At 43.5% G+C, this 27,995-nt stretch overlaps 1 protein-coding gene and 1 long non-coding RNA gene across 2 annotated transcripts; one reads left to right on the forward strand and one right to left on the reverse strand.

The window, feature by feature from the left end:
* Window positions 1-12,850: 12,850 nt before the first annotated feature.
* On the reverse strand, window positions 12,851-15,845 carry HTR1A (5-hydroxytryptamine receptor 1A). Its single transcript, XM_015848801.2, has one exon. It carries the CDS (start codon window positions 15,709-15,711, stop codon window positions 14,470-14,472), a length of 1,242 nt encoding a protein of 413 aa, XP_015704287.1. The 5' UTR covers window positions 15,712-15,845; the 3' UTR covers window positions 12,851-14,469.
* An 8,522-nt stretch (window positions 15,846-24,367) lies between these two features.
* LOC107306038 lies at window positions 24,368-27,203 on the forward strand. The gene is made up of 2 exons (XR_001551966.2): window positions 24,368-24,555; window positions 25,803-27,203. It is a non-coding gene; the product is annotated as an uncharacterized LOC107306038 (long non-coding RNA).
* Window positions 27,204-27,995: the final 792 nt, after the last annotated feature.

Below are 27,995 nucleotides of genomic sequence, written 5' to 3' on the forward strand. Positions count from 1 at the left end.
TCTAATCAACAAAATGATTTGGGCCATCCTAAATCTGCAGCATATTGGATGGATTGTTAAGAACCTGATTTTTTAAAAAGAGAGAGGGAAAATAAGCGTCAACATTCTCAAAAGCTGTTGTACTACATCCTCAGTCTTCTAGGAATGGATGGTTGTTAGCCATGAGTGGCCTTATATTTTTATGCATTACACTACATAGAAATAGCATCTTTCCTTTGGCTTACTTCCCCCTTCCTTGAATTCAGCCTTTAAAAGAAGAAACTAAGCATCATGAGTATCCACAACAGAAACATTATCCCTCTACTGCTAAGATCTTTTCTAAATTGCATCAATGTTGTTAAATAATCCTTAGGTATGTAAGACAGACATAATTTGAGGCGTCAATTACTGTAATTTGATAATATGCAAGTCTTTCTTTTCCTGATGAACAAATGAAATCTACTAGCCTAAATTAATATTTGTATCCATCTATAGCAGTCTTAAGGGCACAATTATGCTTTGAAGCTGGCTCACCAAAACCTAGCATAGGATATGCTGCCCTGGTGTTGTGACTCTTTAACCAGAGATTTCCAATTAATATGCTATTATATAGATTCACTAGAGGGGGGAAATGTTAACCTTAGTTTTCTTAAAGAAAATTATGTAGATCACTCTGAAAGTAATGCCTCCTATCCATGGAAACTGGAACATATGAAAGAGCACAATAACACTTTCTGATACAGGAAATTCTTGGCTACTAAATATTATTTTTCAGCGTAGTCACCACCATTAGCTAAGTGTGCCTTCATCACTATTGAACAAGAGTCTGCATGATGCCTTCATAAAAATCTGCACCATTGGAGCTGACCCACTGTTGCAACTGCTGAAATGCACCACCCACCCCTCACCATTTGACTTCCATCAGTGTTCAGCAAACGTAGATGAATGTTGGTGGGTGCCGTTTGTTCTGCATGGAGGAAGTCAGTGACATACCTTGTCTTCATATGCACTTCCATGTCAGGTGACATTCTGTCTGACAGCCTCTCTGAGGCCATCTGTCCCACAGCAGCAACATGTAATAGGACACTGGTAGGAATCACAGAAACACACAACTGTAGGGATTGGAAGGGACCTCTAGAGATCATCTAGTCCAACTATCCTGACAAAGCAGGTTTCCTAGAGCACACTACACAGAAAAGAATTCAGGTGGGTTTAAAATATCTCCAGAGAAGGAGACTCCACAACCTCTCTGAGCAGCCTGTTCCAGTGATCTGTTACCCTCAAGATAAAGAAATTTTATCTCATGTTCACATAGAACTTTATCTATTCTAGCATGTGCCTATAGCACTTTGTTCTTTTGCTGGGCACTATTAAAAAGCCTAGCCCCAGGCATCTGCAACCCACCTTTATCTATTTATTAATGTTTATGATATTCCCCCCTCAGTCTTCCCTTCTCTAGGCTGAACATGCCAGGTATCTCAGCCCTCCACAAACAGAAGATGCTCCAGACCCTTGATCGTCTTTGTGGCCTTCAACTGGTCTCTCTCCAGAAATTCCCTGTCTGTCTTGAACTGCAGAGCCCAAAACTGAACACAGTGCTGCAGATATGATCTCACCATGGCAGAGTGGATGGAGAGGATCACCTTTCTCAATCTTTTGGCCAAACTCTTAAATTCAGTCCCGGATATCATTGGCCCTGTTGGCCACAAGGGCATGCTGCTGACCCGTAGCAAACCTGCTGTCCACCAGGGCACCCATGTCCTTCTCTGCAGAGCTCCTCTCCAGCAGGTTAGCCCTTAACCAGCCCCAACTCCCTCAGCCTGTCCTCAGAGGAGAGGTACTCCAGCTCCCTGATCATCTTCATAGCCCTCCTATGAACCCTCTCCAACAGCTCCATGTCCTTCTTGTGTTGAGGGCTCCAGAACTGGATACAGTACTCCAGGTGGGGTCTCACAAGAGCAGAGCAGAGGGGCATGTTTGTTCAAGTTGTTCAGTAACTACAGCATGAGAGCTACATGCTTAGCACTGTTTTGTTTGTTTGCTTTTTCCATGATAGCCTGATCTGTTTACATTATGCGAAGTGAGTAAACTTTCACACTGTACGTAATCTCCTTGCAATAAAGTGACACTAGACCAGCATTGTTAAATAAGCCTTATTGTCTTTGTACCAACAATGATCTCATCTGACATCAGGGACTGCAATCTATACTGCTAGATGAGTATCTCCCAATATATTAGACACCACTGATTTTCTTATTTGTTGCAAGCTTTCTTTCACAGAAAAGAAATTGCTTCATTCTGCCATTTAATACCTGTAGCAGAAAGGAAGGAGTTCACTCTGTTCAGGAAAAAAAACAAGTTTAAATGCCTCTGTATTCTTTATTCAGAAACCTACAGACAGAATCAAAGCTATTAATCTTCTAATAATTAATTCTGCTAGCCACATGCTTTTGAAATCCAAAGTAACATGTTCACAAGACTACCAAAAAATAAAATTAAGTTTAAAAAAAAAATAAAATTAAAAATAAAACCCCCTCAGTGTCCCCTTCATTGTCCCTGTCTAGCAATTTATCAATCTGTGCATAGGGAATTACTGGTGAGCCATAAATAATGCAATGTTACAAATGCAGAATGCAATGAAAACACAAAAACCTGCCTGTGAATGAGCAAGGAAAAGAAAAAAAAACCTGAGAAGATGAAAAGTAACAAACACAGAATGCTTGTCAGCTTAAATCTGATTGGAAATAAATGCTACTCTGTGAGCACTTCCCAAATGGTAAGTGAATTATATCAAAAATTATTATTTTTAATAATTTAATGTGATATTTTTAAAAGTCAAATTGGTCCTTTCACTGATAAAAGTTACAAAAAACGAGTAGATGTCACAGTTGACACCAGCAGATCACACAAAAAGGTAAAGTGTAAGTCAGACCAAATATGTGTCTGCTCCATTCAGATCTTGTTATATTTTCTAGAGAAACCGATGCTGGGGTGAGAGGGAGTCATTAAGGGACAGACTGTTGAACACAGAACTTCTGAATGTACTTGTTCTCTGCACTACTCAGTCCTCAATATGGCACAGTTTATTTTAGCTGACTGAGATGGCCATAAATGGCCCTAAATAAAACACAGTGTTGTTGGGTAAATATACTGTGTACGTGAAATATGCAGTGAAAAAAATAAGCATTCACACAACCAAAAATAAAAGCAGACTCTGTTACACTTTCTTGCTTGTTTTTATTTTCACAGCACTAACATGATCTTATTTTACAAGAATACTACAAGTTTGTACAAATTTATGCCAGTAATAGCAGTTATCCTCACTCACATTTTGAGAGTTCTTAAATATTTCACAGTGTAACCCAACAGGCTTTACATACAGGAAAAGAGACTGCATTAAGAGAAATACTTGCTTGTTCAAGGGCACCAACAGTACAAAAGTCTGCATTTGATTAACGGAAATCATTCACAGTCTATTCAACATTACATGAATGAAGGCAACAGGCATGTACAGATTATGCACACACAAACAATAATTAAAAATGACCAGCTCTGTCATTTTTTCTTCTAGTTTTGATCATATCGAAACAAAACATTCAATTTAAGCATATTTAAGATGGCAGGGAGATTTAATTTAAATAAGGAGTCATGTGAAACAGAGAGCTGATTTAATCCTGCAAAAATATTTTTTACTAGTCCTACTCTGAACTGCTGCTCACCTACACCAAATACTCACTGTAATTTGTCCTTGTGAATATCACTGTCATTGTGACTTGTGTGTGACTGTTTGGGGAAGGACAGTTCCTCCCACTAGAGTGGACAACACACCTGAGGAAAGGAATTCTATATCCACAGGCACCCTCATGTTGTTGTGCTTCTGCACTGGCTGCACACTGTTCCTGTTGCTTTGTCCTCTAGTCCCTGAGCAGAGCTGCTGCAATCAGTCATACTCACAGATGAAGAATGGGAAATGGACAACATCACTGCTCATGAACACTCAGTGACAGAATGTCTCTGTCAAATGCTTAACAGAAAATGCCAAGATGGCTTTCTAAAGCTGGTGGAAATGCTACAACACCCAGAAGAGGTGGGTGTAAAAATGGCACACATCATCTTCACAAATATATTGTGAGTAGGGAAAGGAAATAAGAAAAAAAAAAAAACGCAGTAAATAATTCACAGTGGATGGTTCAACCTTTTGTTCCCAGTAATACTGATGTCTCTTCTGCATAAAGATGCAAAGAAAGCAAGTACTCCAGTTATTCAGTTTCCATAACATCCTGCCATAGAAACTAGTCCTTCTTCCCAAAAGATCTAAGTGAAGTTACCTGTGCTCTGTTCAGCTTTCATAAAAGTGGCCATCTTCAACTCAGAAAGAGTCCCCTGGGTACACAGCACAGCAAATCCCACGTAACTGAGCTTTGCTGAACTGTAAATCAGCTTCACCAAAGATTAAAACTGAGGGACACAGATCTTTAATATTGAACCTTCTGAATGTATGGCCACAAGTCATTGCAGTAAATCTGAATACAACAACATGAAGATACTTGAATAACATTCCTTGACATCTCTAGCAGACAAATGATAAAATATAATCAAATGAGGTCTAAATACACCTGCTATACTGGATAGAAAATAATCCCCTTGGCCGTTTCCTTTCCTGAGTTCTCCCTGAGATTCAGGTTCTGACTTATGCAATTCACAGTTACAGGACATTTGTAATGAAAATGTGAGATTTCAGTGCTGGGCAGCATACCACATTCATCATAGAGTCCATGACTGCTGGCATACAGCTAGTCATGCAGTCCAGCCAACCTTATATTGAACTCACTTGAGTTAATGTGGTTTGACTGCCTGTCTGCCAAGTATTGCAGTCATAAGCCCTCATCCAAACTGCAATAAATGAAAAAGACTAACTGGGTCCAGCTCCAGATAACAAACCGTTTGTCTCCAAAGGATGTATTCCATCCTGCAGGATATCACAGCTGCAGAGAACTGAAGCATGAAGATCCGTAACAGCGGCCATGCACTCTAAGCTGAAATGCATATGTATATGACTTTACAGAGCTTCCTTTTCACCAAAATAGTGATAAAGACATAACCTCAGTCTGCTGGTAAAAGCTAATGTGCAAAACTAATATTTCCAGACTGTAATGCTTCAGATCCAGTGCAGGCAGATAGCCCAGCACTCAGTCTTTATTTGGGACTTAACTATGTGACTCTTTCTTGCCCAGAGGAATGGATTGGGTAGTGCACATGAATAATTCCTGTCCTAGGATTTAGCAACAGAATACAAACAGCTTTCCTCATGGTGTTTTAAACCTTCAGCTACTCACATTGGCCATAAATGTTCAAGTGAAATGGTGCACCCGCAGGAAAGTCTTTGGTACACACTTTTCCAATGCAGACTGCTCCACCTTGTCCCCTGAAAATTCTCACTAAAAATTCCAGTATGCAGATATGTGTATCTACAGGTACACAGAGCTGTGGGCGTTTCATCTGAGGGGTCATTGTTAAGTCATGCTGTGATTAACTTACTAATTTTTGTTGTTATATTTTTACCGTGTAATACCAGGGAGAAAGATATAGTCAAAGTGTTTAAAAAAAAAAAAAAAAAACAGTAATAAGATTCTGTTCGATCTAAAAAAAGAGTCAGCAGGAATGATGTGTTTGATAATTGATGCTTACTTCACCTAGTGCTAGAACTGAGTGCAAGAGGGTAGATCCCTTCACCTCATCATCATTCCTTTTTCAAGAGGCTGACTACCTCCCAGCATAAACATTTAAATTTCACCCTGCTGTGATGTATTTTTTATTAAACTTTTGTCAGGTCGGGGGCAGGGATTAAGTGTTTATTACCTCCTGCAATCCTTCTTAATGTCCTTGTATATATTGTAAAGAAAAAATATGAAGAGGTATAGGAAGATTGTGATTGCCACCAGTTCATCAGTTTTCCTATTTTGGTGGAAGGAAAGGAAGCAGGCTTCATGGACAGACATGGCCATGAATGATGTCAAAGAACTGAACAGATTCAGGTTGGATATCAGGACAGATTTCTTCTCAGAAACAGTTATGAGGCATTGGAACAGGCTGCCCAGGGAGGTGGTAGTCACCATCCCTTGAGGTGTTCAAGAAAAGTGTAGATGTGGTACTGAGGAATGTTGTTAGTGGTGTTGGGTTGATGGTTGGATTATTTAGTCTGATTTGTTTGCTGTGCTTAGAGATTCTGAGCACAAGGATATCATCTAGCTTCAGTAGCAATGCTAATTTTGTCAGTCTTCTAGGCTTTCGCATAAGCTTAACCCAAACTGTTTTTCACTGGAATTGCTGCAGGTCTCTTCTTCTGACTCCCTCCAGTCAGCCCCACAGAACAAACTCTCTTTGCCAGTAGGCACTGAAAGTACTACCATGCTTTTGATGAAGTGAAAAGTTGGTTAGTACTGTCTGATTCTTTTAGTAATGCAAATAGCTTTTGCAACAAAACTGATGGATTTTGGTTTTGTAACTCCATATTTTAATATCACTATATAACAAAGGTAGCTTATTTTTTATTTGAATTCAAGCTTCATTTGACCTTTTTTCTTTCCCTCCCTCTTCAGGAAAAGGGAGATGACATTACAAGGGGGAGAAGCATTTTATTTTCTCCCTTCCTCTTCCATTTAACAGCACACAGAAGCTGAACTCTAATATCAGTCTTTGTAGTCTTCAGTGCCAAGGGTACTCCAACTGTCATATCTATGTCCTAATCTGAATAATCCTGGGGAATGACATCCAGAAGATACAAACCACGTTTACAGTAAGCAGCATGTGGTATGAATCTACAATCCACTCTACAATCTTGCTGACAAATTTTCATTGCAACAACTACTGTCTCCAGTGATGCCAAAAAGCAGTAGCCTTCTAGGTGAATTATCACAATAACTGGCTTTAGGAATGTAAATTTAACAGGAAGGAAGAGAGAGAGAAAAAGCAAACATTGTTATGGTTGCAAAGGCTTCTACTGGAGATCAAATGTGTGAATTATTTTCTCTCTATCACAATGTACACTGCATTACATTATTCCACGTTACTACTACTGTTACTAATCTTCCACATGAAATAAATCCTAAAATCCACCAAGGAAAGAAAAGGAAAAATTCAATTGCTCAGTAACCAAGAATCTTTCCATGCAATGAAAGGTTTCTTTATTTGTCAAAAGCTAAAGGAAGTTCTCAGAATGAAACATAACTGTTTTTCATTCCAGGGTATATGTCACCATTCTTTTTTTCCTCCTCTCTTTTAGTAAATATGGCTACTGAAAACTCCATCTAGAGAGCTGAGTCATGATTAGCAATTTCACTATTTGAGTGAAATCATAAGATATCTATATAACGTACCTGAAGGCCAGTGAAGTTCTCTGCTTGTTGACAGTTTCTGATTACTCTGTAATCCACTGCTATTTTTCTCTCTAAACAAATTATCTTCCATGTCTTCAGCAACCTGGTAACATGTCATGGGACAGTACTAGACTGACTGTGAGGTTACAATAAAAAGTCTTGTTAAAAACATTCTTTTTTCATATACAAAAGAATTCAATTCCAATAACATCCTTCACGTGCTTTTCATAAATACTAATTCTTACAACAGTGATTACTTGTCCAGGTATGTATACCTCCTTCTTTACAGACAGAGTGCTGCAGCTTTCTGAGAGCAGCACCACAGCACTAGCGCTTAGCAGTGGCAAGGGCAGCAATTTCTTGCGGTTAGCTGGGAACTGTGCAGGAAGTTGTGCTCTGAAAGCAAGTCACTGATTCAGATTCCCACACGTAAGCTGATATTCCTGGAAAAGCAGGTTGAGACCTTGCACCTTTGAGAAGGTGGGAAGGTGGTGACGTACACATGCATCTAGAACACTATTCTCTGTTAAATAGTCAGAATTATTCTGCTTGGACAGTAATTTGATAGGAGAATGGTGTTTAGCCAGAACAAAATGTTGGTATAAAATACATGATGTTTTTAACAAAAGAAAAGAAAACAAAACAAAACAAAAAAACACTTTCCAAAGCATCAGTACTAAATTAAACAATGATGACTAAATTAAAAGAAAACAAAATGTTATCTGTCTTTAATTTTAATGATTTGAATAGTCTTTTTTAACTACTTCTGTGATCCTTTAAAACATATCACAAGATATTGTAATTATCTGAGCCATATAACATTCTCAAAAACACCCCATGCACATTTACTTAAATTCCAGAGGGAAAAGTTTGTTTTGCCCGTGTCTACTAGAAAAGCCACTGCTATGGAAGGCAGTTAATGGAAAGACAGAGTTTGCTTTTTGCCTTTCATTTCTCTTACTGAAGTCAACGAGAACTTGACTAGAATTTGTGTAAATCTGATTGTTTTCTGTATCTTATGGAATTAAAAATGACCACAAAGTTTCAAGTACAGACATCAATCTAATTTCACTGCAGTAATTTTGAGAAACTGAAGAACTTTTATGCAGCAGTTTTGAGCATTGGTAGAAATGAGAGGAAATAAATTATGATGGCCACTGAAAATGGCATTTTCAGGCAACTAGCTCAAGGGTGCTCACAATAGGTACCATTCATTGAAATACAATGGGGAAAATAACCCCTTTGACCTGTAATGTGTTTTGATTAAATTTGTGTGCATTGAACTGTGATGAAATAAGGTAGCATCACCGCTAGCTTAAGGCATAATAAACTAAATTCATGCCTTCTGCAATTCTTTGGAAGACAGCAGTATTATTCAAGGAACGAACCTCATCCAGTGAGTTCCCTGCGTTTTGTTTGCTTGTTTGTTTGCTCTCTGGATATCTTCTCCTCTGTATGTAAGGTGGTTATCTGTATGTAAGGTGGTTAAAACAGGGAATTAGTCTTTGCAAAAGGAGTTCTGAATGTGGAAGTTCCCAGTATTACAATTGAGTCTGTTGCCATTTAACAGATGCACATCAGCTCAGGCATTCAAGGCTGTTTTAATCAGAGAGAAATCCCCCTTCAGAGACTGAGTTTGGGAGAGAGCCCGTGGGTAAGCATGAGAAGAGAGGTGGAAAAGACTCCTGTTTGACTTGAGCAAAGCTAGCAGTAGCTCTTAGGACTAGATACAACAGAGGCAAAGACTAAAGTTTGCTGAAAGCACTTTTCATATGGAATGTGGACTAGACCAGACTCTCTTTGGGTCAGACCTGGCCTAACCTGAAGGTAGTTTGCAATAATCTCAGTGTAAAGGGAGTAGATGATGTCTCCACCTCAGCAGCAGAATATCCTGGCACTGTTCGCAGTGTCAAGCCCCTTCTCCAAAGCAGACTGAGTCAACTCTGTCATGAATATACTCCTTCACTGACCTATTCTTTCCTACGTTACAAAGACTGTAAGTGAGTTGATGTTACAAAGACTGTAATCTCCCCAGGGTAAACTCCAAGTCTGTCACTTGCAGCATTCCCTCACCTGCACAGTTCAGCATGAATTACACACATTATCCACAACAGATGTGAAACTGGAGAGGGAGGCTGGAAGATAATGGAAATAAAACAGCCACCAATTTGAAGATAACGCCCAGCCTGCCCTTTCACCAGCACCAGATGTAACTTTTCCACAGTCTCTGCCTGCAGTTGGTATCTGGACAACAGGCAGCTGCCCAAACCCAAGTCCTGCCAGCACCCCTGAGTGGCACCCAGGTGGTATGTCTGATGGCTCCTGTGTCTGTTTTCAGATGCAAGCCTGCTTCACTTCACCTGGCAGCACTCCTTCAAAGCCCATTTAGAAATGAATGTCTAGTGAGATTTTTACTTCAAAGGCATAACGCTTATGTGTCAAATTTAATAGCTTCCCAAATATTTCACAACCCACTTTGGTTCATAAGCCCTGTGCTTGGACTACAGCAGTTCAAGTAGAAAACCATTATATATATTTTCCTCTGTCACTGGATAATTTAAAATCATAACCAGCCACTTATGTATCAAATTGAAAAATAACATTTTCCTTCCAAGCCACTTGAACAAAAGATTACAGTATAATCCTGCTCTGTCCTAGCAAGCTGGAAGGCATCTTTGGATTTCAGTTAAAAGATCACATGTGAATCTCTCCCTATAGATGGCATCATCTGTACTGTATGAGATTCCTTCAAGCCCTCAGGCCCACAGTCCTGCTAACAATCCCACCACAGGGGGAGTGCCAAGAAAGAGGAACAAGGTGCAGTTTAAAATAGACTACAAAAAAACACCTTTTGCTTACATCATCTCATCTCTGCTGTGCGTACATTAGGGACCAGCAGGATGGGTGTAAATAGCTCCAAAACGTGAAAGTCGATTTGCGAGTATTATATTGATTCTGTCCAATAGTAAAATACATCTCAAGCTCTGTTTAGTGCAAACAGTAAAACAAGATGTTATTACAGCAGGAGCAAATACTGACCTCTGCATCTGCTTTCCAGCATCTTCATTACAGGACCCCTGTGCCTATTTCATTTCTCTGTTTATTTGCTTGTTTGTTTGCTTGAAGGAATTCTTTGTCTTTTCAAGACCCTCACCATTTTCAGCAGGTCCTGTGAAGACTGGTAGAAACACTTGAATAGCCATGTGTCTCTTTCTCATTTTTCCTTAGTCCTACCAAATTTTGTTCAGGTTTAGTAATTTTTAAAATATTTTTATAATCCATCTGTTTGCTGTCCCTCATCTACATTCTGGAGGACAATGCTGACAGCCTGCCAAACCATCTTGGCACAGACATCTGTAAGACTGGGATTTGTGGGCACTTGTGTTTTTAAGGGTTGAGTCTCCGGTCCTCTGCTTGTCTGAGCATTTTCCTTTTCTCTTAATTGAAAGAGATACGAAAACACCAACAAATCTATCACCCATTGCGCAAGTCAAGAAGCTACCTCATTAAGTCAAATAGTTTTGGCTACATTCTAGATATGAAAGGCTTGTGCAACCAGAAATTTTTATTTCCAGCCTAACAGAAGGAATCTCTTCCTGATGAGCTGCCTCTTCACATAGCTGGAAGCCACACTGTCTTCTCTAGAGGACAAGAACGCAGCCATAGGCAGCATGATAAGGTGCTTACAGCAACATGCACCCAACAGCATCATGATCTGGGATCCAGCCACCTGGGAGAGGCAGTGCTCGCAGAGAGCTTTGTTTTGAAAGTATGAGCAGTGCAATCATTTCTAGCTTTCACAGAGCCCCCAGGGGTAGTTCCCACAATTGCCATTTTGGATTTTCTCCAAACATATTTGAAGAGGTAATACTCACCTATACTATTAAAAACGTTTCTCTGAGCAACCATGAAAATGAAATTCTCCCACAGTGTCCTTTTCCACTTCTCTCTGGGGACTGAATTTCTTGGTTATGTGTAGTAATATAAGATTCAAAATGCTGCTCTGAGAGAAGTTCGAAAAAAGTAGATTCTGAAAAGGAGTTTTTTTAACTACAATGATGGTGGGGGGCATTCGTTTAGGGGATTTTACTGTTGGTTTTGCTTGATCTGTAGTATGTTTCTGCCAGCATGGGAATGTAGGGGGGAAAGTGGAGAGTCTCATATGCCATGGGGAAATTTTCTGTTAAAACAGATGTACTTGCATGGTCATAAAACCCGTTGTGTGTATCTCTGTGTGTGTGAGTGTGTGTGTGAGAGAGAGAGAGAGAGATTTGCTCCAACTCAGGTAATTTCAGCACACCTTTCTCTCACCTCTTTCCCACCCCAACCCCAACAATAACTGCAGGCGGCTGATCCACGTGTGCTAAGGAGATTTCTGTCAGTACCTCATCAGACACAGAACCAGATCCAGTCCTGTAAGAGTGGAGTGGAGTCACAGACCAAAGGAAACTCAACGTTATGAAACTTTCTTCTCATCTTGCAGCAGTTTAAAGAGGCATTTTAAGGGAAGAAAACCGGATCGCGTTTATGCCTGTCCTTGGGGTCCACAATTGACTCAAGTAGTTAAAACTCAATTTTCTGCAGCTCTGTTTGAAAAATGAAACATTTTCTTCTAATTATTTGGGTATTTAGTTATTCATTGCTCGTCTTTCCATGGGCCTTTTAAAACTGAAATGAAGTTCTCAGTGCTGAGGAGAGGCTGTTCGTTAGGGGAGCAAATCCAATATTGCAGCCAAGCACGAGTATTGATTCGATCCTGAACTGATGCCTCCTTTTAAAAACTCTAAATCCCCGGTCTGTTTGTTTTGTTCTTTTGTTTTACTCTCAATAGAAATCAAGTTGGGAATGAGAAAACCACAGCCAGAAACACAACACCCCACCTCTGAAGGCGATCTGTTTCCTCCCCCGTTCAGAAATGCGAGCGCTACGACTGAGAGCAGTTCGAGGAGCGCTGTCCCTGTTGGGGTCGGACCGATGTTTGCGCCGCGCAGTGAGGCCGGGCAGTAGTGGGTGGGGGGCAATTGCCCGAATCCCAGCGCACTGCCCCTCTGTGCAAGCCCAAGAAATCTGCGCTCCCTCCGGGCTCTTCCCCAACCCTCTCCCGGCCTTACCCAGCCCTACTGGTAAGGGGTCGCAGGGTAGCCCTACGCGCTCCGGGTGGGCTGTCGGCGGCAGCCCCCTGCCCGGAGCCATGCCCGAGAATGTGGGGACAAGGAGATGCACTAAGCGGCGGCCGGCTTTTCCAGCCTGGGTGGTTTCCGGGGAGGTGTGAAATAAAAGGTGCGAAACGTGGTTTCGCGGGAGGCGACGGGGCGCGACGCAGGAGGCAGCGAGAGAAGCGATCCCCAGCGCCGTCCGGCATCTCGCCCCAGGTTCCCGGAGGCCCCGGCGAGCCTTAGCCCCCCGCCCTCCTTCACGGCCCCACAGGAGTGTAGGTCGCCGCTGGCACGTAGAGTACCCGGAACGCACGTGGGTAGAAGTGATCAAAGGGGACATAAGATCAAAGATCACTTTAATTGCGAAAATGAGGTCAAATGAGATTTTCAGAAAGTCAGTGTATCTCTGAGGCTGTTAAGAGCACTATTGCCATTTAATGTAAGCTGCTAACGTTCGGAAACGAGTGGACACTTACATTCACGTAACGCGCAGATGTAACATTCCCTTTAACCTACAGTTAACATAGATTACACCAAACAGGAATATATCTATATATATATTTGGTCAAGCATTCCATTCAGGCGGTCCTTCGCAGAGGTGCGCACAGGGCTCTGAGCCGCCCGGTCCGGCCCAAGAGCTCCCGGGCGTGCCCATGGGAAGGCCGGGACACAGCGGCGGGGCACGGCGGGGCGGGCCGAGGGCTGTTCTACCACCACCGCGAGCGGGGCGGAGACGGGGAGCACCCCAAGGTGAAGCAGCGGGGGTTACCGGTAGAGAGGCACCCTCTGCGGGGGGTTGCGGAGCGGGGAGAAGCCGGATAAGGGCTCACCTGTGCGGCTGCTCCTGCCCTTAGCATCGCGGTGACACTGACTTATTTTGGCTTGCGGTTCTAATTCTGGGAGGTGGTCACTCTTACTCCGGCCGGGACTGGCCCTGAGGAGTGGAGAGCCGCCCCTTCCCAGAGAGATTTCGCGTTCGCCACCTGCGGCAGTAGCCGGGATGCTCCCAGCCCCTCCCCTGCTGTCAGAAGCACATGGTAATGTTTTGGTTGATCGGTTTGGTTCCTTCTGTTGTGTTCTGTTTGTTTATCCCCCACCAACACGTGCAACTGCAGCATCTCCCGAGAAACTTTCAAGTGGCTCCAAAAGAGACCAAGCCAAAAAGAACCTCCACTCCGTGGCAGCTCCATCTCCCCGTGCTGCTCTCGGTGAGCTCGGGGACGGCCGCACGGAGCCCAGCTTTTCAAAGGCATTTTTAAAATAGTACATATCTCCATACAGTGCGTGGGTAACTGCCCTTCCCTCCCCGCCGTGTAACAAGGGAAGCTCGATGAAGTGGAAGGTCCGAACAGAGCAGGAGAGCTGCTACACACACGTAAGGCAGAGGGAATGGCGCTGGAAGTACCTGGAGAGGTTACACACCGAGGCCGCGCTTCCTCCCGGTAAATCCGCTCGGCGGTTCCAAGTCCAAAGCCCCTTCCTCCGCTCGGGGAGCCGCCGCCCGTCCCTGTACTTACAGCGCCAGGGCAGGGCAGGGCTCGGAGCCCCCCGCCGCCTCCTCTGAAATCCAAGAAATATCCCCAACGCGGCGGTTTTCTGCATAGGGTGGTTTATTTTTACCGCTGCTACACGGGCAGACGGAGTGGTTTACAGCGACCACAAGCAACCAACGACCTGCAAACCCGACGTCTGCCCTGGATGACGGAGGAGGCGGGAGGCGGCAGCGCAGCCCCGGCGAGGAAAGGCGGGGGCGGCCGCTACCCGGCTCTGCGCTGCTTCAGCGGAGCTCCGCGCTGCCCCGCGCTGCTCTACCCGCCAGGCTCGACAAACCGGCGGGGAGCGAGCCGAGAGGGGAGGCCGGCGCCCCGCTGGAGAGGGGCTGAGCGGGGGGCACGCTGCGGCGGGGAGGTGGGCGGGATGGTGCCGGGGCGGGAGACCCAGTCCCGGAGCGGTGGGCTTCACTGCCGGCAAAATTTGCACTTGATAATTTTCTTAAAAGCACTTTGGAAGTCTTTGTTGAAATAGGCATAGATGATGGGGTTTAGGAGGGAGTTGGAGTAGCCCAGCCAGTTGATGACTGCCCCCAGCCACTCGGGCATGTAGCACTTACTGTCACAAAAGGGGAGGACCAACGCCACGATGAAGAAGGGCAGCCAGCACAGCGTGAAGGTGCCCATGATGATGCCCAAGGTCTTGACAGTCTTCCTCTCCCGGGACAGAGCCATCCTCCGCTTGGCCTCCGTGTTCTTCTCGTTGCGCCTCTCGAAGGAGGGGGGCGGCGGGGAGCCGCACGCTTCGCTGGGCAGCGGCAGGTGAATCTTGGAGGAGCTGCTGCAGCGCTGGACTTCTATGACCTCCAGGGCCGCCCCGTCCTCGCCCTGTCGCACCGCGCCGTTGACACAGGCACCGCTCCGGGGTTCCACAGTTCGTCGCCACCCCTTGCCGGACTCCCCGTTGCTTTTTTTCTGCAGGGCGGCCGGGGAGAGGGTGAGGCAAGTGTCGGCGATTTTCTTTTTCTCCGCTTTCTTTACTGTCTTGCGGATCCTGAAGCGGGCCGCCTTGAAGATGCGGCCGTAGAGCACCAGCATGAGGAGCAGCGGGATGTAGAAGGCGCCGAAGGTGGAGTAGATAGTGTACCCGTGGTCCTTGCTGATGGTGCAGGCGTCGGGGTTTGAGCGGTCCTCGGGTGTCCTCCAGCCCAGCATGGGCGGGATGGATATCAAGAAGCCGATGAGCCAGGTCAGGCTGATAAGCACGGCAGCACGGCGGGGAGTCCGCTTGTTGACATAGTCGATGGGGTCCGTGATGGCCCAGTACCTGTCCAAGGCGATGGCGCACAGGTGCAGGATGGAAGAGGTGCAGCACAGCACGTCCAGCGAGATGAAGATATCGCAGATGACCTGCCCCAGAGTCCACTTGTTCAGCACCTGGTAGAGAGCCGCCATGGGCAGCACCAGCACGGACACCATAAGGTCGGTGACGGCCAGCGAGCCGATGAGATAGTTGGCAACGGTTTGCAGGGAGCGCTCCAGGGCGATGGCCGCGATCACGCAGGCGTTGCCGCTCACGGCACACAGGATGAGCGTGCCCAAGAGCAGGGAGGTGAGCAGCTGGTAGCCCAGGTTCACCTCGGCGAGGCCCGGGCCACCTTCCCCCTCGGGGGAGCGTTCTGGGGAGGTAGTGTTGTTGGCCACATCCATGCCGGGGCGGGGGGGGGGGGGGGGGGTCGCTTCAGCAGATGGGCATGGGAAGAAGCGACGGTCACTTGTGCGCTCCCCTGGCAGGAGGCATTGCCGCCCCGTGCGCTTTGGCCACGTCGGCCCCCCCCCTCAACCCCCCCTCCACCCCTCCCACCCCTATATAGCGCGGAGTGAGGCAGTCGAGGCTCGGAGGACGGCAGCTGGCGGAGCCGCCCCGCTCCCGCCCATCCTCGCCGCCTCTGCCCAGCGCGCAGCCCGGGGGGGGCCCTTCGCCGCCGCAGCTCGCTGCGCTGCTGCCCTCGCTCCGCCGTTCTCCTGCACCGCTCCTTCCTTCTCTGCCTCTCCTCTCTCCCCCCTTGTTTTCTCCCTCCCTCTATTCTTCCCCTCCCCTTCCGTCCTCCCCTTCCATCCCGCCCTTTCGCGGGTAGGGTCTCCCTGGGTATCGTCGGTCCTCGGCGCTGCCGGCAGTCCGGGCGGGAGGGGTGTCCGCGGCTACCAGCGCTCCCTCCCAGTGGAGGGAATGGCATAGACGCTCACCACGCCTCTAAATGTGCCTCCAAGTCCCGTCCTGTCAGCACCGACCCGGGCAGTGGGGTCTCGAGGCTTCCCCTCGGGGCCGACACCAGTTGCCAGCACAGAGTGTGCGAGGCGTGGTACCTTCCAGGTACTGCCGCCCGGGGTGGGGGCACAGCGCACTCAGCACTGCCCGTTGACTCAGGGGTGCTGGGGCGCCTTGGAGGTGCTTATCGCCATCTGCAGGCGGGCTGCGACGGCCCCCGGGCGCGAAGTCCGCGGGCGGCTGTGCTGGACCCTTCCGGCCGCGGGTCCACCTGCACTTTTTGAGGGGCTACACCCCCGAGCAGTACTGAATTCTCGTCCCCTACCCAGTCGCTGCCGGCTCTGTGCCATTGGGGTTATCAGGGGAGCAACAGCAACCTCGTCCCTGAGCCAGCCTGCCACCGCAGGTGCGGGATGAGAGGGTACGGGCAGCAGCCTTACAAGGTATCTCTGGAGGGTTTGCTTTAGAATCCAAGGCCGGGCAAGGTTCCCACTCAGCCGCTTACGAGCGCAGGAGCAGTGAAAGTCCCATTCGTAATGATTCATGCCATCTCTCCAACGTCCTGCTGCGGTCGTCTGTCGTCGGGGGCTCCGCGCCAACGCGCGTTCCGCGTGTCCGTCCACAGAGAAACACGACACTGCCCAGCTTCCATCCCCGGGGCGGCCGAGGCGGAAATTACAGTGCAACACGCTAATGAAATCACTATCCTGTGAAGAAAAACAACAACAAATTGCATTGCAGTTCCTCCTGATAAGGAAGGGGAAACTCTGGGACTGAAAGTGAAATGAGAAAAATATCTTTGGGAACGATCTTGATTTTTTTATTTTTTTTTCAAAAGCATCAGATTGACACGTAGTAAACAAATCTGCTAATAACTGGTGTATAAACTAAACAGTCGTGCACCTGGGAAACATTTCTTATTTAAAGAAAAAGAAAAACAAACAAATAAAACGACTAGTGTTATTGACAGACGTTACCTGTCCGCTACAGGTAAAAGAAAGTCCTTGGAGTTGCACGGCAAGCTTTCCACAGTCCTGAGGCTAAGTATTTTTAACGATGTGAGAACATCTCTCTAGTCTGCGATTGTGCCATGCAAGCTCAGAAAGCCAAGTCATTGCTCAACAGTAAGATTTTGCCAGATTTGAACTTAATCAGACTTAAGATGAATACCACAGAGCCTGGCTTGCATGCACTCAGGTTTCCTCATCTTCTCTGTCAGCACTTAAAAATAAGGCTGAGTTCGTAACTTCACAAAATTTGGAGGCTCCATTTCTCTGCCTCTGAACTGGCAGTCTTTAAAAAATCTAGGTACGGGGATGCAGGGTAAGTGTGGATAAGCAGAACCGATCAGTACCTCTGCCTTTCTATTGTGTTAGCTGACCCTGCCAGCATTATTCATGTCCGACTGAACGAAGGCATTCGAGACGCAGATAAGACAATATTCACCGGTAAACTGAAATATAAGTATGCTTTGCTCCTTCACAACCAAAATCTATTTTACCCTAAATGTCTCCTCAGATGCACAGCATGCTTGGCTGAATGTTTAAGGACTCTGACTTTCCCTTCGGTGAAATGGAAGTTGAGAGTTCTAGCTGATCAGGGGGTAAAAAGCCCGATGAAAAGAAGAAAGTGCATTTCTGGGAGGCAGGGAAAGTACGAGGAGGCTGTCCCAGCTTTCTTGTATGGTGGTGGGCAAGTCATTAGCCTAATTAGATTAGCCTGAATTTGCGTTTCAGAGCCATGGGGGATGCGGGTTTTAGAAATCCACGAAGGGTTCTCGGGGAAAATGCACTCAGAGATGTTTTGCACCGACATGGCCGAGGGAAGTAAATCTCAGACGCTTTACGCCGATATCTTCTAATGGGGAAAAGTTGATAGGGTCCTTTTCCAATTGAAATCTCTTAAATCGGCTTTAGTTTTCGGATTTATTTTTTGTTCAGAGACTGAAAGTCATTTCACCCTGAATTAAACTGCGAGGCAATTAAGGCAACCATGGAGGATGGGGAGGGAGTAGGAGGTGGGAGATTTACATGAAGGGAAAGCTCACTTTTGTGATGTGAGAGCGCCTTTAATCCCACTAAGCATTTAAACAGCAAAACGCTGTTTAAATTTTCAAACAACTTAATGAGGCGCTAATGTGTTTAGACAACCTGTGTGAAGCACCTAGGGAAATTCTTTAAGGAAAGCCATAACCTCATAAAATCCGTGCCAGCTTGAGAACAAATGAAACTGTAACACTGCACAGCCTTGAAAAGTCCAATCGAAATATTACTGTTCCTCATTTTTTCACACAGATGCAGAAAACAAGAGGTTCCTCGGTAAATAAAAATAGAAAGAGTGTTAACAACGCTGATAGAAGTTGCTTTGCTGAGTAATTTTGATTTACACCTCTCAGAAAAAGAAAGCTACCTACACTTGATTTCTGATCATGACTGTATCGTCTACTTTCTAATGAGAAACTTAAATACTGCAATTTGATCATACCATGCTGTTCATGGGATTGCTTACAACACTTTAAGTATTGTAAAAGAGAAGTATTTTGGCTAAGTCTATTTGCCATTCACTAGGATAAGATATAGCTTTTGTGTTATATTTGTGTTATACCAGCAAATATATTTAAGTAATTACTATAGAATGAATGGGCTTCACTAGGGAGGAAATTAATGTTCCCTGGAAACGATCCAGTATGTGCAGTTTTCTAAGGGAAAAGTTCCAAACAGGTGGAAGAGAAAGTGTGCCAGGAGACAACCTACCAAATACAGACTTGAATTTTCTTGTTAGGCTTCTTGGAAATACAGCCAGCAGGAATTAGCACTACTTCTCCTTGTTCAAAACCTTCTGAAAAACAGCAACAACTTTAAAACACAGAAAAGTCAACAGGAATTTCATGTCTGAAGTGATGGTATAATTGAAGCATGACCTCTCCACAAAGGTACGTGCATTTCACTGTGAGAGATTCACTTTGAGAGATTGCTGCCTCAGTGTTTCCCACCTTTCGTAAACCCCAAATTCATCACAATACTTTCTCAAAATTAAGCTTCGCCCTGTTTTTACAAAAGCCAAAAGCTACAAGAAGGGCACAGAAGAGTTGGAGGCCATTTCTAGTATTGCAGTCATGCAGCCCTCAGCTAAACCGGTCTAGAGCAAAGCAAGCCTGAGTTTTGCAGTCTGCTTACTCCTGGCTTTGAGGGCAAGGTGAACCATCTGTGAACCCACGCCATGCTCAGTACCAGTAGCAGAAACATTCCTTCTGTCATCTTTATAGTTACAAGGGAAAACAAATCCTTTTTGAATCCTACAGTTAGTCTGTGCAGAAACAGTAGACTACAAATTCAGCACAGCAGCTGAAATAAAGGAGTACTAAAATTCTGACTTCTGGATCATCTTTGTGCTATGTCTGTATATTTCCCCTAATTTTATCAGGTTCAGTCTTTAAACAGTAATTGGTTTTCCTCCCCTATTTTCACATGGCTATCTAGTTAGAAGTCTTTTCACTGATGATGTAACTCCTAGCAGCTCTACATCACTCTCCTCCTCTAATTTACACTGTTATTTCTACAGCTTTGGTCTATGTTTTGAATCACAACAGGCACAAAGCTGAGTCAAGCCACTTGGCTGATTGTAAATTGCCTTTATGAAGAAATTCTTAGCTCAGAGGGCAGTGAGGCACCAGCACAGGCTGCCCAGAGAAGCTGCCCCATTGCTGGGGGTGATCAAGGCCAGGCTGGATGGGGCTGTGGGCATCCTGAGCTTCTGGAAAGCGACCACACCCATGACAGAGGGGTTGGGATTAGATGATCTTTCAAGTGCCTTCCATCATCAGCTACTTTTCTGTGCAGTCTTGTCCAGCCAGCTCAGAGATGGCTAGCTGTGGCCAGCAGGAACTGTGCAGTGCCCATATATTCCAGTAGCTCTGCAAGAATCAGCTTGGGTCTAACAGAGGTAACAACACCAGCACAGCACTCAGTTTAAGCTCTGTATTAGGTCCTGCAAGATTGCAAGATACTGTGATGTGTCTGATCCTGCTCATAATGCTCTCAGCTCTGGAGACACAGAAGAGTATAATCCAAGCTCAGACCTGTCAAGATCTGCTAGACCTGGTACCAGTCATGCAAAAGCATTCATGCTGCTTCATGGTTTTAACAGGCCTTTCAAGCAGTTGTCTTCTCATGCAGTATCTGGTATCTCTGCAACAAACCCAGTCCAACTTCTGTTCCTCTTAATAACTGTTTTTTTATTTTTCTTTTTTTTAAACATGTAAGCTGTGTCTGCCCAGTAACTCAGAAAGATAACCAGGAGCATGCAGGGGTAACCACCTCAGAATGCTGGAGCATCTCACTGTTATTAATGACATTTTCCACCATCTAAATTCTCCCAGTCTTCACTATCACCCCTGAGGATAATTAGTTGACTGCAATTTCTGCTGTCTTATTCTCATTCCACTCTGTTATCACAGCTCTCATAGTCATCACTTTTATTAAGAACGGAAATGAACTGTTTAGGTATACAAGTATTTCTTTGCTATTCTGCCTTCCTCTGCCAAGAGCTTACAGCACTAACTAAAATTATAGCATAACTCAGCATATAGCCCTCAAGAGGGTTCATTCATTCCACCTCACAGCTATGTATTAGCATAGTACATAATCGTTTCTTCCGAAAGGGACATAAGCTATGTCTTTTCAAGTGGCATTACAAAATGAAGCTGTTACCAGTGGATCCTGCTAATCAAAATCATGAGGCAGCTTTTACCACATCTAGAAATTCAAGAAAATGTCTTTCAAGTATATTTGTTCAAATGTAGGTTTTCACAACTTTATAGAAACTTACTGGAATTTAACATTCTGAGGAAATGAGTTTAGACTAAATTTTCTGTGTTGTCCCTTCTGTATGTAATGCATCTATGATGGAGAAAGAGCTGGAAGTTTCTCTCTTAGCCGTCTGTACTTTTCCCTGATACTTAAGTTTCTAAGCACACATTTGATTCCAGAGAAACTCTGGGACAATCCACTTAGCAAACTCTAATCATGCAGCGGAGAACAAAGCAATGTTCCTCCTGCACAGAGGTTTTTATCAGCACATCTCTTGTGTCAGAGACAAGGGAGAGCAGCACACAGGGCTGGTGCAAGGGAACTGGTTTCTGTGAGGAAATGTTCTGTATCTGGTTATGAATCACCTGCATTGTGCAATACTGTCCTGAGAATTCAGAATCTGCCTTAATGGTTTCTTAAGTGCTATAATCTGATATTTTTAATGGCATTAACAATGCTATATCACAAGTCCTTTTTTTTTTTTCTTTCCTGAGATATGCAAAATAAATCACTCTAATAACACCTGTTACACAGTTCTAAAATTGCTGACTAGCACTGAGCAGCTTGCTTAAATCAGGCTCTTCCTCATTGCTAATTAAGATTATTCTATCTATTCATTTAAAGTTCACATTCATCTTATAACAAATATATAACTGGCTTAAAACATTTGCTGACAATACATTTCCAGATTCCAGTAGTCTAGATGTTAAGCACTTTTTCCACATATTCAACAATATTTGCATGATTGTTTAAGTAAGGACTGGCAATGTAATCTAGGATTTGCAAGCATTTTAAAGTATTCTGGCTCCTTTTTTCACTTGTTAGACTCTTTCAAAAATGTGTTTAATGGATGTATTTTAGTGGGTAGATTCAAGCCTTTTTGTTTTGTCTTCCTTCCACCTACCTCAAGAAAAATATGGGTCACCTTTCATATGAGAAGGACTTTAATGCAGTGAGCATTGGAATATTCCCAGATGAATTTAGCTTAAGGATAATCATGCTCCAAAGACTTTTATTGCAATGGCCATTTTCTGCTCTTTTATATACATGCTTTTTTTTTTTTTTTTCCAAAGGAGACAAAGTAAGGGAGAAATTATTCAGAAATAACAGCAAGTTCTGAAATGATTATTTTCTCATTGTCTTAGCTCATCCTCTATAAGTCTCAGCTTTAATATCAGACCAATCTGAATTAATTTATCATTGCTTTTCAAAATAGAGTTAAGCTACAGCTCAGCTATAGTGTAGCAACTTCCTCTGCTCTTACTGTGTCAGATATTTCACACAATACTAGAGATCAAAAGTAAACTCTGTAATATCATTGTTTCCTCATTTAGTAGAGATGGCAGGTACAGTTTCAACAATGCTGCTAACTGTATAAACCCTCCTTTCTGATGCACAGTACAAGACCAGAGCTCAACTGCCTGCTGTTTGGTATTAACCTGTACCCACTGTTTTTTAAGAAAAGATGTTTTTACAAAATAATTCTAATTTCCCTGCTTTAAAATGCACACTATTATTTTTTAAATATTATTTTGAAAAAAGAAAATTTAATGTGTGGAAATTAAATTTCTGCCTCATCTTTTCAGACTAAATATTCTGTGAAATGAAAAATAATTTATTTTATCTGTACAGAAATGAGTCAGTTCTAGGCATAGATGCCCACAGCAACTCTGCAATTTGAGTGACCTCAACAGAGTTCACCAGGATACTGTGTTTCCTGATCTATTAATCTCCCTTACACATGGCATTAGCACTAATCCACCATGTCTTCTCAGGAATGTGGGACTCAACTCATGGGGGAAGGTTGTTGTCTTTATTGGAAGTAAATATGCTCTTGAGGAATTACTTAGCTGTAATCTTATTCCTTTGCATCACAAGCTTGTTGCTCAGTACAGTCACTGTACCATGCTCAAATGCCAGTGCTGAAGGCAACTACAGGCTGTAAGTATGGCCAAGGACGTAGTGAAAGGCAGGAATGTTCCTTTTAGCAGCATTGTACTTGGTGTCTGTTTATAGGGATATACTCATTGTTGCTGCTCATTAACTCTTGTCTTTAGGTTATTCTACTCCCTAACCTAAAGGCCTGGTATGGGATTTGGAGCAGATAAACCACAATGATTCCGGTGGAGACCTACTACTACACCTGGACTGTCATTGGTCCACAAGGCAAGATGGAATCCACCCAAGGGTGCTGAGGGAACTCACAGATGTGATTGCCAAGGTACTTTCCAACATATATCAGTGTTCCTGGCCAATCAGAGTGATCCTTGAGAACTGGAGACATGTCTATGTGACTTCCATCTTCAAGAAGGGTGGTAAGGAAGATCCATGGAACTACAGGCCTGTCTGCCTGACCTTGGTGCCAGGGAAGGTTTTGAACAGACCATCTTGAGTGAAATCATATGATGTGTGGGACAGCCAGGAAAGCCTGTGACATTCTGGCTTGTATCAGAAACAGTGCCGCCAGGAGGAACAGGGAGGTAATCATCCCCTTGTATACAGAGCTGGTGAGGCCACATTTTAGATACTGTGTCCAGTTTTGGGCCCCTCACTACAAGAAAGACACTGAGGCCCTGGAGCGTGTTTCAGAAGATCAACAAAACTGGCAAGGGGTCTGGAGCGTAAGTCTTATGAGGAGCAGCTCAGGGAACTGGGATTAGTCTGGAGAAGAGCAGGCTCCGGGGAGACTTTATCGCTTTCTACAATTGCCTGAAAGGATGTGGTGAGGTGGGGTATGACCTCTTCTTCCATGTAATTAGTGATAGGACTAGAGGGACTGGCCTCGTTTTGTGTCAGGCAAGGTTCAGGTTGGTTATTAGGAAAAAAGTCTTCTCAGAAGGAGTGACAAGGAATGGACTGCCTAGGGATGTAGTGGAGTCACTGTCCCTGGAGAAATATTTAGATGTTGTATTGAGGGACATCAGTACTGTGTTAAGTTTTGGACACCTCAGTACAAAAAAGACATGGGCAACGAGGCTAGTGAAGGGCTTGGAAAATCAGCCCTATGGGGAGAGGCTGAAGAAGCTGGGGCTGTTTAGTCTGGGGAAAAGGATGCTGAGGGGAGACCTTATTGCTCTCTTCCAGTATCTGAAGGGTGCTTGCAGTGTGAGTTGGGGCAAGTCTCTTCTCACTGGTGACAGGATGAGGGGAAATGGCCTCAACTTGCACCAGGGTAAGTTTAGGTTGGATATTAGGAAATGCTTCTTTATAGAAAGGGTAGTTAAACACTGGAATAAGCTCCCCAGGGAGGTGATTGAGTCACTGTCCCTGGATGTGTTTAAGAGCCATTTGGATGTGAGATATGATTTAGCAGAGGGTTGTTAGGGTTCTATGGTAGGACTTGATGATCTTTGAGGTCTTTTTCAACCTGGGTAATTCTATGATCATTTAATAGATGATGACTGTGTTACATGGACTGTTGGACTGGATGATCTTCGATGTCTTTTCCAACCTTGGTGATTCTGTGAGTCTACAATTGTAAGTGTCCTACTGATTAAGAACTTCTATGAAACAAAGGATGTTCTGAGATCCCCCCCAGACAATGATTAGTAGCAGATTGCTCACCGAGCACACAGTCTCTTAATCCTCTCAGAAAGAAATGCTATGTAGTGTTATTTATCCTGTTCTCATCAATGTAGTTCAGACACCTAATCCTACCAGCAGAGCTAGAAACTTCAGGAAGTTAATATCTACTAACAGTTTAAAAAATATTGACTTTTTCAGTTCACCACTATTTCTTTCTTATGTATAAATGGGGTCATATAATGGAATCATATCATAGAATGGCTTGATTTGGAAGGGACATAGAGGATCACCAAATTCCAAACCCCATGCATGTCATGGGGTCAGAAACTGTGTCCTGGTGACATGGGTGTCAGAAGTGTACAACCTTTTGGCTCACATGGGCTGTTTTTATTGTACAGGAATTGTCTTGGGCTATGTATATGTAGGTCTTTAAAAAAATAATGCCTCTTTTCCAATTTTTTTCACATGGAGGAATTCAGTGTCACATCTTTGCTCCATATGCACTTCCAAGTCAGACATCATTCTATCAGACTGCCCTTCTGCTGTCATCTTTTACATGGCAACAACACGTAACAGAATATTGATTGGAAAGTTCAACCTCTACTGCTGTGCAAATATCTGCCTCTGATGTTATGGGCCAACATAATAAAGCAGGAAGCATTACTTTCAGAATAGGCCTTGCAAAATATATACTATTATAAATATACAAGTAGCAAAACATTTTAACTTTAAATACTTTTATGAAAACATTGAAAGAAAAATCAGAGAGGAACATATACATAGAACTAGTGGGATATTTGACCTTGTTTTTGTAAAACTAACACACCAGTCTGGTTTGATGGCAGTGGCTGCAATTCTTAGTGAGGTCTCAAGGTGTTCATCAGAGATTTTTTATGAAATTTTATTCTCTCTGTACTTCATGATTGACAATAATTGTTCAAAATATGTGTACTGCCAAGGAACAATGACTTGAATAAGTAACTGTTGTAACTGTGTTAAGTAACAGTTGTAACAGTTGTAACTGTGAATATTTCTCCCTAAAATAGGGATTATGAAAGTATGGTAAAGAGATGTGATCATATTTTTGAGCTTAATATCTGATTGCAATTCTACATGTTCAATTTGAATATTTGAAGGTCTAAAATAAAGTCTAACAAACTTAAATAACTTTTTTTTTCTTATTTTTTTCTTTTTTTCAGCCTTGAAGCCCAAAGCTGTGGCATGAGGTTGACATGCCCAAGGGACAGGATGCCATCCAGAGAGACCTAGGCAGGCTCAAGCAATGGGCCCAGGTGAACCTCATGAGGTTCAAGGAAGCCAGGTGCAAGGTCTTGCATCTGGGTCAAGGCAATCTTCTCTACCAATACAAGAGGGGGAATGAAAGGATTGTGTACAGCCTTGCTGAAAAGGGCTGGGGGGTATTACCAGATGGGAAGCTGGACGTGTGACAGCAATGTGCTCTCTCAGGCTAGAAAGCCAACTGGATCCTGGGCTGCATCAAAAGAAGCATGGCCAGCAGAGCAAGGGAGGTGAACCTGTCCCTCTGCTCTGCACTGGGGAGGCCTCACCTGGAGTAATGTGTACAGATGCAGAGTCCTCAGTGCAGAAGAGATAGGTTAAATGCAAGTTGCTCTACTCATTGGAATGTGTAATCCATCAGTGGTCAGAAATAAGTATTTCAGATGAAGACATAAATCCCCATTATAAAATTACTCTCAATATTCTATTGGAGATATTACAGAAGGATTTCCTATCTTCACCAGTTCATATGTGCTTAAGAACAAGATTTGTATCTCTTTACATAATTTTTTTATCCTAATGTAATAAGAGTCATAAAAGTGTCTGGTTTAAAACGAAAACATATTTTGCTCTTTATTTCACATCTGGCAACAAGTTGAATATTTTGATTCTGTGCTGTGAGAAGGATTACAAAGATTTTTACATTTTATTATCCAGCACTCTATTTGTGTATAAAGTAAAGCCTGAAATACTTTCTGCAACCCTATGCTATCCACCACTTTCTAACAAGTTGCAATCCAGAGTTATCGTGGAGACTTCATTTCAAAGAGAAGCCTTTCCAGCCCTCAAGCCCAGCACAAAAGCAGACTGCCTGTTGTATCTCTTGGAAACATTGCTTAAGGAAGAGAGACACAAAATTTTTATTTTCTGCTGAGAAGCTTCACTTCAAAAAAATGTGAAATTTTCACCTGGGAAAGTAATTTCCTTATTGTTTCTACACTTAATAGTCCAAAGAGCGTTATCAGTAACTAGTTCCACCCTTAACCTGCCCTACTCAATGCATATGTGTGCCATACACTACTCTATTTTCCTTGAATCCTTCTTTCTGATTTCTGAACAGAGATACAGATTTCAAGCCTTTTCAACAAGTAATAGCATTGGTTATGTTACTATTTGTGAGTGTACTTAGAAATGAATAATCAGCATTTAAATTTTAAGAAGTGTAAGGAAATTCCTGCATTAAGAACAGTGGAAATTAGTTAGAATTAATGTCACTACTGAAAGATGTTAAATTGGTTTCCTAACTGCTTAAAAGCAAGATAGTTAAACCAAAATGTAATTACAAAAGCCACAAATTATTTTAAAAAAAAAAAAAAGCTGAGAACACAGTAAGTTTTAAAAAAGTCTATGACAGCTAAAATAGAAAATCCTTTGCCACACAAGCCCAGGCAAAAGATGAACATTGTTTTCTATTGCACTTGGTGACATTGCGAAGGTCATAAATCTCATCTTCTGTAAATAATATTCCAATATTCTCTGTTTCTAAAGTAAAAGAAATTTAAAGAAGGTGGTCTGAGAAATTTGCTGTTGAAAGGAAATTGATTCTTGGTAGCTCCATACTATTGTAATAATTTCCCATTTTTCATTGAATAAGGCACATTATATCTTTCTTAATGAGGTGCAGATGAGTATGATATCACCTGACACAAGAAGCAGGATGCAGATGAATCATTCATTTTCAGTGCAGGCAGTCAAGATCCAATCCACTGCATGGCAGCTGTAGCCCTGCAACCATCCATCTTCACTTCTGTGATCAACACTGTTAAGCTACCCCTATAATGCTTATCCAGGACATTCTAATCAGCTATTAACAAATGTTCTCACTAAAATACTTTTCACCTGCACAGCAGTTAAGTTTGCTTGTTCTACTGAGAAATCAGTGTAATAAAGACCGCCCTAAGAGAAGTTCTTGTATTGTATATATGTAATTTTGTAACTTCTTTTTCCATTTTTCAATTTTCATTTGTCTTCCTTTGAGGGTTGCCACAGATGGATCAGTTTTGTTCTTCTCTGGTTAAATTAAGCTGCTTATTTCCTTCATACCTGAGCTGGATGCCCCAGTTTTCCGTAGAATGGTGTCCACAGAATGAAGG

Source organism: Coturnix japonica, chromosome Z (genome assembly GCF_001577835.2).
Source record: "Coturnix japonica isolate 7356 chromosome Z, Coturnix japonica 2.1, whole genome shotgun sequence".
In the NCBI taxonomy this organism is placed as follows: Eukaryota; Metazoa; Chordata; class Aves; order Galliformes; family Phasianidae; genus Coturnix; species Coturnix japonica.